This window comes from Hermetia illucens, chromosome 1 (genome assembly GCF_905115235.1).
Source record: "Hermetia illucens chromosome 1, iHerIll2.2.curated.20191125, whole genome shotgun sequence".
NCBI classification, from domain to species: domain Eukaryota; kingdom Metazoa; phylum Arthropoda; class Insecta; order Diptera; family Stratiomyidae; genus Hermetia; species Hermetia illucens.
This window is the reverse complement of record NC_051849.1, coordinates 37025393-37039244: the sequence shown is the minus strand read 5'-3', so window position 1 is coordinate 37039244 and position 13852 is coordinate 37025393. Positions and strand designations below refer to the sequence as shown.

The following is a 13852-nucleotide window of genomic DNA, read 5'->3' as shown; positions in this document are numbered from 1 at the left end:
GTACACATGAACCCCTCCGTCTCAGCAAAGAGCTTTTCGAGAGAATCTTGAGTTTTCCGTAAGTCTTCAATGCAACTCGCTCGAGGAAATCTTGAACTTTTCGCACGATTTCAATTCAACTGGCTCGAGGAAATCTTGAAAGTCTTCAATGCAACTCGTTCGAGGAAATCTTGAGCTTCCCGCAAGACTTCAATGCAACTCGATTCGTCAAACCTTTTCTTCAGGAGTACAGCTTGGTAGCGATAAATATGGTTTCGATCGGACCACGCTTCTAGATTTCGTCAACTCTTTAATAAACTCTACAAACTTGTTGCTTTTGCGTTAAAACCACAAAAGAAAATCAATCATAAAACTTTATTTGATTTTAGAATGTAAATAACTTTATCACATAAAAAATGGAAGAGGAACTAAAAACTTTGTGTATACTCTCTTTCTTAAAATTGACATCATACTAAATTCATTTTTCAAATTCAATTATTTTTTTCAAATCACGGCCTGCTCCGTCATGGAGAACACCGATGGTGGCGACTGTCAATCGAATTGACAACATTCGAAATAAATTTGGAATGTTGTTAACCCCGCTGCGCCACAACAGTATGGCAACTCTCAGCTTTTCATGGGTAACAACCGCTTTCGCAGTGTTCCAGTTCCTATTGCGGCACTTGCGTGTTGAAGGGGTTGCAAGAACCATCAACTATCCCCCTGCCACTTCTCTCACCCGTTCTGCCGGATGGTGTATTTCCAGGAGGGTCTGTACTGAATCCATTCTGGAGCTCGTGAAAGTACCGTCGGCTTTTCTAAGAGAGTCCAACTTGACCGACTCATGCCTTTTTAGGACTCTGCACAGCCTTGAAGTCTTTCGCCTTCCGGTTCCTCGCAGTACGCTCTAAAGGAGTTTCGTTTCGAACACCTAACGAGCCTCTTATATTGACGCTGTGGGTTCCTGAAATTTAACCAGTCTTTGTTCTTATTACTTTTGCAAGCACGGTTCAGAAGTCGCCTCTTATGTGATTACATATCCTATTCTATCTAGCGGTCCCTTATTACTGATGAGAAATATCGTTTACTCCACACTAAACGAAGTCATCAAAATCACCAAGCATCGAAAAGCATCCTTAATAGCATTTCTTCAAACTCATCTCAGCTGAAAGTCATACAAATATACACTTTATTAAACAACGAGATAAGGCAATCGCATCTGAAAATGCAGGATTATAATTACGATCATAATCAATGGTGGTCAAAGGGTAGTATAGGTCCCAGGGCGAAACGTGGATTGGTACCCACGGTGGAGCATAAAACTTGGGAAACGCCTGCTGAACCAACACCAGCAGCTACTACCAAACCCTATCTCCACCTCCACGTGGTGATCGCTGGGAGTTCTTTCTTCATGAAAAACTTCAGACGAAGAAGGATGAAGGCGAATCTCCCGCGCTTAAAAAGGGGAATGAAAGGAGACAAAATGTACCAACTGGTCCTCCAGGTTGGGGGTTGGGCAGGGCTGACAACCCTTCACGGAAAACAACTTGTTAAGAAGCCACGACAGGAGCCTCGCAATAACGGTTTGCGCATTTTCTCATGGAATGTGCGCTCCCTGTACAGAGAGCTGCTGAGCAACTAGCCGATACCCTGTCCCAATATAGGGCTGATGTAACAGCGTTACAGGAGATGCGTTGGACAGGGACCGGTTTCCGGGAGAAGAGTCGCTACACCATGTATTATAGTGGGCATCCAGTAAACCATGTGCTAGGAGTAGGTTTCTTAGTCAACCAAAAAATGAAACCTACTGTTATCGGCTTTGAAAACATAAACGATCGGCTATGCACTCTGTTGAAATAATAAAAACTTGTTGTTTCTTTTTCGTTGGTGTGGATATTTATTCTTGCAAATACCGATATTTCGCTGGGGCAAACTTGTTAGCACTGATAAAGGGAACAAGTGGTTCCCGAAATATCGATATTTGCAAGAATAAATATCCACACCAACGAAAAAGAAACAACAAGTTTTTATTATTTCAATTAATTAATCGTTGGAAACACCGCATAATGTCACTCAGATGCACTCTGTGCTTGCGAGGCAAATTTAGAAATATAAGTCTCATAAACGTTCACACCCCTACAGAGGAGACTGCAGAGTCGGAGAAGGATACTTTCTACGAGGCAGTAGAACGAACCCTTGAAGCCTGTCCCAGATATAACAGCCAAGTAGGGAAGGAGCCCGCATTCAGGCGATACGTTGGCTCCCATAGCTTACACGAAAATACAAATGATAACGGACTACGGATCATTCAATTAGCAGTGTCACACGAAATGGTTATTGGAAATACCTAGCCCGGAAAGTAGTCCACAAATATATGTGGGCCTCTCCAGACGTTACCACTTTCAACAAAATTGACCACGTGTTGATCGAACCCCGCCACCTCTCAGCCTTGATGAATGTCAGAACATATAGGGGGGCCAATGTAGACTCGGATCACTATCTCGTTGGCATGGTGCTCAGAGCTCGAATAACAACACCACCCAGAATCCTCTTACTGTACAGAATCCCCTCTGACAATCAGGTGAAAGTTAACGCTGAGCCATCCACAACACAGCCCTCCGCAACGCATATAAGAGGGAAATGGATGCCGCAATAACCGCAGTCAACAGAGACCCTGGAGATGAAGCATTAACAAATGATCTTTACAACCACCTGAAGAACGTTATCATTGATACGGCCACAATCATACTTGGCGCCAGCCGCAAGAGGAGTCGAAGCGGCTGGCTTGACGATGAATGTAAGCTAGCAACGGAACGGAAGAATGCCGCATACCGAGTAATGTTGCATTCTCAAAGAACGCGGGCACGCGCAGAGACTTATCATGAACTCCGTCGAGCGGAGAAGCGATTTCACAGACGGAGAAAGGAAGCCTGGGAGAACCAACAAGTCTGTGAACTACAAAAGTACAGGGAGCAACCGCAGCAGGTGCGCAAGTTTTATCAACAAGTCAGCAGGATGAGGCCTTATACACCTCGATGCTCATCCTGCCGAGATAAAGAGGGAAATCTGATTTCCGACAGAATGGGCATATTAGAGCGATGGGTTGAGTACTTTGATGAGGTACTGAACAAACAGAACATTGGCGAGTTGGAGCTCCCGCCAACTGAAGACGACGAACAAATACTGCCACCACCAAGTATAGAAGAAATAGTCCGTGCAATTCATCGGCTAAAAAATCGTAAGTTGCCAGGAGCCGATGGAATTACAGCCGAATTGGTTAAATATGGAGGCGACCAGTTACACCAAGTGGTTCATCAACTTGTGCTCAAGATATGGGACAGCGAATCAATGCCTGACGATTGGCAACGAGGCATTATCTGTCTCATACATAAAAAGGAAGATATCACACAGTGCAGCAATTATAGAGGTATCACGTTGCTGAGTAACATCTATAAGATATTCTCCACTATCTTGCTAGGTCGGATAGCCCCATACGCCCAGAACATCATAGGCCCATAACAAAGAGGCTTCATTCCACGCAATTCAGCAACAGATCAGATTTTCTCTGTGCGGCAAGCGATGGAAAAACTGTTGGAATATGGACAACAGTTGCACCATCTATTAATCGACTCTAAAGCCGCCTATGATAGCATAGCCAGGATGAAACTGTACACGGCCATTAGAGAATTCAGTATCCCAGATCCAGATCGAGTAGGCGGCAATCGAAGCGAGATCTTGGGCTGCACATCAATGAAGGCAAGACAAATTATATGGTGGCAACGTCAGTACCACAAACCAAACAACCAACAACATCAAACCGCACTGCTCAAACAGGAAGAATAAGGATAGGCGACTACAACTTTGAGATCGTTGATAATTTCTCCTATCTAGGGTCGAAAATCACAACCGGTAACATCTACAATGATGAAATCCGCGCACGGTTGTTGGCAGCCAACAGAGCCTATTTCAGCTTACAAAAACTGTTCCGCTCAAAACGTCTCACCATAGGGTCAAAGCTCTTACTGTACAAGACTATGATCTTGCCAGTCCTCATGTATCCCTCGGAGACTTGGGTTCTTAGCAAGAAGAATTGCGAACTCTTGGCCGCGTTCGAGAGAAGATTCCTCCGAAGAATTTTCGGCCCCCCACGTGAGGATGGATGGTTACGGTGGGCGGGTCACTTAATCCGTAAGGATGAGGTTGATCTAGCCCGGAAAGTCTATAAGAGCAATATCTATGGTAGAAAAAGAAGACGACGCAGACCCTGCCTAAGATGGAGCATGGGGTAGGTCAGGACGCCAGAGAGATTTTAGGGATATCGAATTGGTGGACCTCGGCGCAAAACCAGGATGTCTGGAGTTCCTTATTAAGGCAGGCCTAGACCGGATACCGTTTGTTGCGCCGTTGCTGATGATGAATCATGAAATTGGTAATCATGTTTATGATTTTGCCCAACTCTGGTATGAAGGCGCCCCATAGAAATTCTAACGCATAACATTAATCATTTATCAATGAAAAATCATTTGGTTTACGCTTACTACGCATAGTATATTTTTTTAAGGATAATAGTCATGGGAGCCAGAGGAAAGAATATTTCGCATTGTCTGGTTTGCAGTGAAACACATTTTTTGTTTACTAAAAATTCAAATTTATTTCACAGAATTCAAAACCCATCGCTTTTCGACATTATGAATGAAGATTTCATGCTTAGTATCTGTTCTTATCATTGAATTGGCTTGGATGAAATCAACTCATTTATAATGCCTTACCTGTGTCCTTTCAATGCTCCATTGGTTCATCTGAAAAAATAATTCAAACAACAATGAAACTGATAAATTTCCTTCGAAATTAGCAGGAAAACTACCTGCACCTTGGATCAAATCGCTTGGTATTTGTCCAGACTGAAGTATCCGCGTCAACCGTTCTACCTCCTGTAGAGAGTTAGCCTTTTTGATGAGTTCTCGTATCTTTTGGATATCATCCATCGAAGCGCCTTGCACTAAAAATGTGGAACGTTAGACGCCAGCTAAATTTGAAAGCATCAAACACTTACCCTTGCCTTTGTTTTCAGAACCTGGAGCCGCCTGACCTGGTACAATTGCACTTTTAGATCTTTTCGCTATTTCCTTGAGAATGTCTTTGCCGCGTTTGCTTCGGAAGAACTCGATTGCTTCTTTTCGATGTTGCTGTTTGATTTTGCGGAAATCTAGCAGGCGAAGGTTGGGGAATCTGGAAGATAATAAAAAGAAGATAAAGTATTATTCCATATATTACATTAGGTCGGCTCCATCCAGTCAGGAACATTGGATGGAGCTTGCTGTATGTTTTCAAAGTTGCGTTATCCATAAGTCAACGAGCAAGGGATATAGTCCCGCAAATATGACAGAATATAAGCAACTCTCCAAAAGGGAGCCTCGATTCGTCTGCAATTCTTAATCAAATGAGTCCCTACTTACTTATAAGCAACATATTCTCGATAGTATGGTTTCGTCGAGACAGGATTGACTAGAAGGCACAATGTTTCCAGCTTCTTCAGGTGTGTGAGAGGTTCCAAGTCGCCTAGCTCTTGAATATTGTTTCCGGTTAGAATAACTGACTCTAGGTTCGGGACCGACTCATGCAGGTAATCATCTATTCGCCTGTAACAGTAAAATAACAGACTGTAGGACAACAGTTGGGAAATTATAACCTAGACTCATCCTTACACTATCCTGTTATTGTTCAGCAGCAAACACTTCAACCGAGGCAGGAAGGGGAACCCGTCCAGCTTTCTCAGGTCGTTATCTGAGAAGTCGATAGTATCGAACTGATCAAGGGTAGCACCCAGATTCTCGATTTGCGGGATCTTGTAGCCTGAAGGGTTAAGAATTCATTGTTTACCGGCGGCATTACTCTAACGTTTTGTTGCACTCACCTCTTAGATCGAGCTCTCGGTCTCTGCATGGGTTTATATATTGCATGGATTGGTTGATGATGTCTGGTGTGAGCTTGACCATTTTCCTAGTTTCTACAGCAAGCAAATAACAAATAAATAACCCGCACGGTACCCTATTCTGTTTGACAATAACCCAACATAACCTACACTACCTTCTTTGCTGTCTATTCCGACTGAACTGAATTCCACTCAAATATACCAGAAAACCACTCACTTGCAGAACCATCTATGTGAGGGCACTCGCATCAAAAACGTCACAAAGGCATTCACGTATAATTGTCACGACATGGGATTCCTCGAGTGAAATGAAGTGTTTTCTGGTGAGGTGAGCGGCGATAGCCTTGTGATAACTTTTCACGGACTTAATTGTATGTTAACGGAGCTTGCCGAAATTCAAACATGAAGAAGGTAAGCTTTCGCGTAGCTCACTAGCGTTGGAGTTAGTAGTCAAATAACTACGTGGAATTTAACGGAATATGTAGCAATGGCGAGAAAACGACGCCTAGTGCCATTTATGTATTTTATTTATTGACCATCGCGTTAGTTGGTGATGCGAAGGCTGCTGCAACTTATATGGGTTCGATTGTAATAGGTTGGAAGTATGTAATTGGCGCTTCAATAGTCTGATTTAAACTGCTAGCAGCAGATGGCTTCTCGCGAAAGTGGACAACATAAGTGGTCGCAGGAGGGAAGTTTAGGACGGAAGCATTGCGGCTTTCATAACAACATATAAAGGCGCGCAGCTTCTCATTTGGTACTGATACGAAGAAGTGAAGCGAGTCAGGGTTCTTGAATGTCCCTTGTTGACTCCTTTTGGAGAGTGTGGGGTATCCGTATTGTCTCTTCGTTGTTTAATGTTCCTATTTTTTCCGTAATTTATCTTCAATGAGACTTGCTTCGCAAGTGATAAGCTTAAAACAGCGAGGCAGCACGAAGCCGAACACAAATGTCCATGACCCTCAGTACCAAACTGTTAGAATTTAGTATGAATTTGAAACTTGGCTGGATTTTAAAATACTGGTATCAAATAAACTCATTGGAAAAGGTGACTTATTTGCCATGAAGTAACGTATTCACATCGCTCCTTTGGGAAGCACTGTTCTGGCAAGGGATTGCAGCATTCAAGAAGTACCAAAGATCGGACTAACTCAATGCCCTTATTTTGAATCAAGAATTAATATTCCTAACATATGAGCATTGAACAGTGGAGAGAATTCAAACTTTTGGTCCTATTATTCTTATGTCTCGTTTTTCGCCTGCGACCAGCGCTCACCAAGATTACGTGAGGCCAACAGCCTAAAATGTCACTTGTGCTGGAATTTAACTAAATCTTCCTACTGATAAAAGGAAATCTGCAGAAGCATGACTTGAACGTCGTTTTCAGCAAGAATAATGGTCAGCTTGGACTAAAGTCAAAATTGATCAAATGGCCAAACCATGAGTATCCAATGTTTTGGACCCATTACTACAAGGTTTATCCTGTGGAAGGTGGGGCTTCAGAATACGCTCAAAGTCTTCTCTTCTTGTCATAAGAGACGACTAAAAGGGATAGACATTTGTGGGCTAGCTACCTGCAATTTTTGAAACTTTGTTCCTACCAAAACGTCAATAACTTCTCGGATAGGGACTGAGCACACACGACTGATTATCGGCGGCCTGTGATTAGCTTCTGAAAAGTGTGCACGCCTTCGACAACGGTAGCGAGGGCTCTCAGAATGCTCGCTTTCTCCGCCTCAAGTGGGAATTCCAACGATATAAGCTGGACCTTCTGGATTCAAGTGAAGTAAGTATATGGGACTCTGGAGAGTACTGCTGTTCCTTCACGCTAGTAGCAATATGCTCTTGCACTCGGGATAGCCAAGTGGTAGCAGAAGCAAACCTTGTGTCGGGCTGTTTTTGACGGCCACCCCAAGATGCATTCTCTTTACCATGCAAGATTCCAATCCAGGTTAAGGAGAATCACAATTGTACAATGGTACGTACCAACGGAGACTTCCGATATAGTGGAGAAGGATGCTTTCTATGAGCAATTAAACGCAGTTTAGGCGAGACTTCCTAAAGGTGACATTGTCTGAATGCCCAAGTGGGATCGGAGAACACTTTGTTTGGACATGTGATGGAAAAAGACTGTCTGGGTGACCGAAAACAGTAGGAGATTCGTTGATTTTTGCAACTTTCACCGTCTCGACATTAGTGGCACATTGTTTGAGCACAGAGCCTGCCATAGAGTCAGTTGGGTTTCAACTAATCGACACCGTATGAACAAACATATCGATCACTTTGCAATCAGCAGTAGTTGCTTCCTGGAGGTGTATAACAAGAGACGTTGACAGCGGTCTCGAAAGGGATCACCATCTAATGATTCTGTGTTGCACTCGCCACTTCTCGCAGAGTTGGAGAGCTGCGACCTCCTAGGTTCAATATCGACCATTTGTGGGAGAGCTATCTTGCTGGCTGGATGGCAGATATACTGAGTAATCCGCCTGCAAATATCGACAAGCATTGGGCTAACATGAAAATGAAATTTTCTTGGGTGCTAGGCAGGTCGTCGGCCGCGTTTCGAAGGGACGTCATAAGATTTGGCTGACTGCGGAATGAAGGCTCTATTGACCGCTGGAAATGATGGTGAGCGTGACGCGCTCGAATTCTGATACCGCCCGAAATCCCGAGAAGTTTGGCGTAGTACTATTGCTATTGTGCCGGTCAGTGAAGTGGAAAATGCCGCAGATTTCAGAAATGTATACTGATTGATTTGATTTCATAAATGTATACTGCATCACCAAAGGTTTTTGTATGTGGTCGCCAATCTTTCGATGGTTCTGTGAAGGACCTAAACGGCCGTTTTTAAAACACGATGACTAATCATATAATCATATCATATCTGGTGAGATTGCCCCTTCTGTGGATGAAATGGCTAGTCACTGTAACATGCGGATACGGACTGTTCCTCCCAGCAGAAGAGAAATCATTTCGACAATCAGCGCACTCAAACAGAGTAGAGTCACTGGGTTTTATGCAGAGTTATTTGTCGCTGCATCTGCAGTTACTGTTGATCTGCTATTTCCACTCATATGGAAATCTTGGGAATCCGAAACCTTTTCCAGAGAGTGAAAGAAGGAAATGATCGTTAATATTACAAAGAAGGGGACCCATTTTGAGTGTGGCGCTTGGAAGGATATACCCGTGCTCATTGCCCTTGCAAAGATAATGGCTAAAATAATCCTGGAATGCATCAAAGAACATCTCAAAAGCTTGATCGACAGAGAGCAGGTTGGTTTCCGCTCCGGATTTTCCTACATTTACCACATTAACACCCTACAGATCATTTAGGAATAGCGCGCAGTATAGATCTTCTCTTCACTTGCTCTTCATCGATTTCGAGAAAACTTTCGATAGCGTCAACAGGGAATGTATCTGTTATTATCAGAGTGACATATAATGGTGCAAAATGTTACGTGCTGTACCGAAGTGTCCTCCTGCATTGACCATATCAACCCTCTACGGATAATTTTGGAACAATGTGCGGAGTTTAAATCTTCGCTTCACCTGCTCTTTATCGATTTCGAGAATACTTTCGACATCACCAACAGAGAGTGTATCTGTCGTTTTCCTCGCAGGAGGGGCATTTCGGAGAAACTAATAATAATAAATATGATGTGCTGTATCCAGGTAAAGTTTGCGTGGAATTTGAGATCGAAAGCGGAGTTCGCCAGGTTGTATCTTGTCACCGATATTATTTTTTCTAGTTATCGCTGACGTTCTTCATGGCTGAAGGACGTGGAGGAGTTCAATGGACGATGACATCCTTCCTCAAACACTTCGAATACTGTTTGCTTTCTCACCATGACCAAATGGTTCTGGATTTGGAAAGAGAGACGAGTAGAGTTAGACTGAAGATAAACACCAAAAAAGCCAAGGTCCTAACTCTAACAGATCATCGCACTCTGCCTATATGCATCGATGGGCAAGTCGATGATCAATTTGTATGTCTAGGAAGAATGGTTTCTACCGACAGCGGCACCGAACCGGATGTCGTTTGACGCATTGACGGCGCTAGATTCACATTCGCTGCTTTGTCTAAATTCTGAAAATGCAGTTAACATCAATATCAAGCTGAGCACATGGATAGTGACTCCGACTGTTTCTCAGAAGCTCCAAGTCGGTGCTCAGGACAGTTACCCGTGGGCGATGTAATTAGCAGCGGATTTGCTTTCACTTTCCGTAGAAGCCGTAGAAATAATTATTATTTACAATTGGCTCTCGTCATTTTGTCATTTCATGTTACCCACATTGTCTTCGGTCGTGAGCTCTCAAGCTTCCACCATTTACGAAAAGGTTCTTTTATGGATCTCATTTCCGCTCCACTATTATCTTTTGTAGAATTAGATGTGACACCAGCAATGTTTCCCACTCCGCTTGCCCACTCCCAAAACTCGTCTTTACTGGGTTTCCGAAACCCTGCACCGTAAAAAAATCTTTTTCCTTTTTCCTTCAGGTGATGTTTTCTCAACCCTGCCAAGGCTTAGTTCATGTGCACCCATGAGCATCCTGGACTGTTCTATTCCTGGCAAATTCGCCCAGCATAGTTCCCTCAACTCTTCCTTTTCCTTTTTTAGTGTAATGTCCATGAAGCTCTTCCCGAATCCACAAACGAGTTCTGATTCGTATAGCTATATTTTTGCTCTTTTAAAATTAAACAAACATAAGACGACACAGGCATTTATGGCGACGAAGATTCGAACCCAGGACAATGAGATTGAGAGGTTGGCGCCTACCCCTGTCGATCATCGCATCGTCAATGGTAGCTTTTGGTCTAGTGTGACCCCCAAATGTTTGGCCTCTGTTTCCTTCTATGCCATGCAATCCTCTCTCAGGTGGTCAAGCTTGCGCTTTCTATTTAATGGTACTACGACGGCCATGGTTGGGTCGATGGGCAGTCCCGCCCTCTTGCATCAGTTACTAGTAACTCTGCAAGTAATACAATATCGGCAACTATTTGAGTATTTGTTAGTTCTTTCAGGAGTTCGTCAACTCCAATCCACATTAGCGGTGATAGTATCCCAACCTGTGGACAACCTTGGGTCATGTTGGCATCCAAAAACGTACACAGAGCTATTTATTTGGTATCTTTTGCGTTGGATAATGCGTCTGCAAATCAAAGCACCATTAGTCAAGGCTATAGCTGCAGTCTCAACTTTGAATCGGTTAATGGCGAATGTTGGGGGCCCTGTATCTACCAGGAGACGTGTTCTTACGGCAATAACACAGTCCGTTTTGCTCTACCACACGGGGGTATAGGTTGATGTCCTTGGCAAATCTAGTATAGTACAGGGTTGCTTGCTCGTCCTTCCTGGCAAGCGTGCGGAGCGGGATGTAAGGGATTACGGGTTATAACAATATGCCGGCTTCGCACGCTTGGGACTTGCTGCAAACTCCAAACCCCCACAAACGTTTGGCTTGGTTTTGGGGGCCAAACATCGCCATCCACACGTTTGCAAGTGCGCTAGAATTTACTGAAATCATTTCGTTTTGCTTCTCTAATGGCTGATTCCTAGTTTGTTTCACTTGTTCGAAGACTTTTTCCGGCCTCTACTCTCATTCTGGATAAGTTCCTGAATTACAAGGGTGCGTCCCTTGATACTGTTTTGACCGGACAACTCGCCTCATATGCGTCAATAATGAATCTGTTGAAATCTTCCAACACTGTCCCCAGTTCTAGTTCGTTCCTGATATCACCGCCAAACCTCTAGGTCAGTCATGTTGTTGCTCAGATAACTTATATAGAAATGCCAATCTGCCGAATCTTCTTATCCTGTGATATTATAAAAAAAAAGTTGAGTTGCAAGCAATCTGTTAAGATGAAAAGAAGATCCGCTTTATCATGTACAATAATCGACAATAACTTGACAACGCAACTCCTCTTTCAGAACAGGCTTCGATCTCCGAAAGCGTCCGAACGCCAAAAAGAGGTAATCGTCGAATATTTCGAGGAAAATCCCCAGGCGCTTAGAATTCTCAATGGAACTGATAACCGAGCAAAACAGAGAGTTTGGATTGAATTGACACACAAGCTCAACTCACTCGACGGAGCATTGAAAACCACCTCAAAATGGGGTAAATATTGGAATGATATTATCATCTACACAAAAACCCGTGCGAAAACTTTTATTTCGGGCGAGTGCCGATGTGACCGGCCGCCAACTGAAACTGAGCAACGAATATTAACTTTAATTGGCCAATTGAGCCTTTTGAAAATGTGGCAACAAGTATGGGAGAAAGGTGTCCAAAAGCAAGCAATCGAAACGGTTGTGATGAAAACTGAAAGTGTCGACCTTCAGAGTCACCATTCTTCGGAAGATGATCTGGATATCGCGGAATATGAAACTATGGTTAGTGAGATTAGTTTGTAACTAAAATTTTCATCCTTTCATGGTCTTTGATTGTTGCAGGTAATAGACCCCCATTCACCGGGGAGTAACGTACATTCAATCAGCGAACATGATATCAAAGTATCTACAAATGAACCTACAGAAAGAATCTTGAACACGAAGGAAGAAACCAACAATGGCGAAAGAACGGATGAGAAAGGAACCCATGATTTTGGAAGCATTTTCAAAGATGTTAGCTTTATGGAAGAGTTGTCTGAAAATGTTCGAGCTTTAGGGAATAGTTTCAATGCAATGGGAGCGGCTTTTCATAATATCGCCTCGCTGTTGGAGAGATATAACTCTAAATGAATTCTAGGCGATATCAATCTTAGCAATTCCAGTCTATTTAAAATAAGCATTTACGTGATAGGAAGTATACAAGTGTACCAACATAGGTTTATCTACCATTTTCCATACATATTGCTGTAGCCTCACCTGTTCAAAATAAAAAATTCAAATGCGGTTTTTTACACATTAGAAGGTATTGTTTTGCTTAATCAAAAAAAAATCTGAATCTTCTGAATTTTTCAAATTTCTATCTAAAATAGGCTAGAAACACTACTACTGCTCCCAATTTGATCGCTTCATCCAGGTCTAGGCCACAAAGCGAGAAATTGCAACGAAAAGGAGCATTCTCTCCAGGGATCGAGGCACGTCCGGCGAAAATGTTGCACATACTGCGTGCTCGGGCGGTGTTCGGTCTTTCGAGGGGAGCCAAAAACGGCTAAGACGCGGCTAACATGATCCGCATCACACAAATCAACATGCAGCGTAGTGCAACGCCTAGAAGTTGGGTGCGAAAATAAAAAATGACCATACAAGAACAAGCATTCAGCCACATATCATGTCGACTTATTAGGCTGCTATCTGGGGCTTATTAGCTAAGGTATTCGAATGATAATGAGCTTTTCAGCTCTTTCAAAATAAAAAAAAATATATATAAAATATTTATTTATATAGATGAGTCTCCAAGAAGCACTCAAGGATAAAACTGCGGGTCCCAGGCCAATTGGCATTGAGGAGTACCGGGCAAGGAACCTTCAAAAGCCTCCAACGCAACCAGCTGCTTTTGCAGAGGCTAAGGAGAAACCCCTTCGAGCCGGTCTTCACCATAGAATAAGGCATGAGTTGGCTGATTTGTACAGAGTCGCAGCCATTGCCGAAAAGGGAAATAAAGCAGAAATTCTAAAGAAAATAAATAAGCTAAAAGAAGAGAGACGATTACATCGATCTCTCAAAACAAAAAATGCCCAGCTTGAAAAAAAAAAGAAATTAATATAGCTTGTTTTATTGCTCTGGATTGTATAGATTATTGTATAGATTAGGAGAAATAGATCCTAATCTATACTATAGATTAGGAGAAAACAGAAACAAAAATAAAAGAAGCATCCAGTAAAATAAAATTTTCTAAAAATGTCTTTCACTTTTAATTTAATTCAGCTCTTACAAAATTCTGTTGCTTTGGGTAAAGAGTTTTGCTTTGAGGTGATGAACACTGTTATTAGTTACT

At 42.8% G+C, this 13852-nt stretch overlaps 2 protein-coding genes across 3 annotated transcripts; one reads left to right on the top strand and one right to left on the bottom strand.

Moving 5' to 3' along the window:
• Positions 1-4610: 4610 nt before the first annotated feature.
• LOC119646610 (probable U2 small nuclear ribonucleoprotein A') lies at positions 4611-6082 on the bottom strand. Of its 2 annotated transcripts, none has more exons than XM_038047112.1 (6): positions 5894-6082; positions 5685-5832; positions 5436-5618; positions 5033-5208; positions 4850-4978; positions 4611-4778 (listed from the first exon to the last, which is right to left on the bottom strand). In XM_038047112.1, the coding sequence occupies exons 1-6, from the start codon at positions 5973-5975 to the stop codon at positions 4759-4761; spliced, it is 738 nt and encodes a 245-aa protein (XP_037903040.1). In that variant the 5' UTR covers positions 5976-6082; the 3' UTR covers positions 4611-4758. The 2 variants fall into 2 exon arrangements, with proteins under 2 accessions (XP_037903040.1, XP_037903039.1); XM_038047111.1 differs by having other exon boundaries at positions 4844-4978; positions 5894-6081.
• An 82-nt stretch (positions 6083-6164) lies between these two features.
• On the top strand, positions 6165-12814 carry LOC119646609. Its single transcript, XM_038047110.1, has 3 exons — positions 6165-6322; positions 11842-12303; positions 12364-12814. The coding sequence occupies exons 1-3, from the start codon at positions 6314-6316 to the stop codon at positions 12649-12651; spliced, it is 759 nt and encodes a 252-aa protein (XP_037903038.1). The 5' UTR covers positions 6165-6313; the 3' UTR covers positions 12652-12814.
• Positions 12815-13852: the final 1038 nt, after the last annotated feature.

What these genes read in the sequence shown, in the direction of transcription:
- LOC119646609 (XM_038047110.1), top strand. An exon ending in TCGCGGAATATGAAACTATG is followed by an intron (nt 12,304 to 12,363) that starts GTTAGTGAGATT and finishes TGATTGTTGCAG; the next exon opens with GTAATAGACCCCCATTCACC.
- LOC119646610 (XM_038047111.1), bottom strand. Translation starts at nt 5,975, where the DNA reads ATGGTCAAGCTCACACCAGACATCATCAACCAATCCATGCAATATATA. An exon ending in CCGAGAGCTCGATCTAAGAG is followed by an intron (nt 5,833 to 5,893) that starts GTGAGTGCAACA and finishes TTAACCCTTCAG; the next exon opens with GCTACAAGATCCCGCAAATC. An exon ending in CGAGAATATGTTGCTTATAA is followed by an intron (nt 5,209 to 5,435) that starts GTAAGTAGGGAC and finishes ATTATCTTCCAG; the next exon opens with ATTCCCCAACCTTCGCCTGC.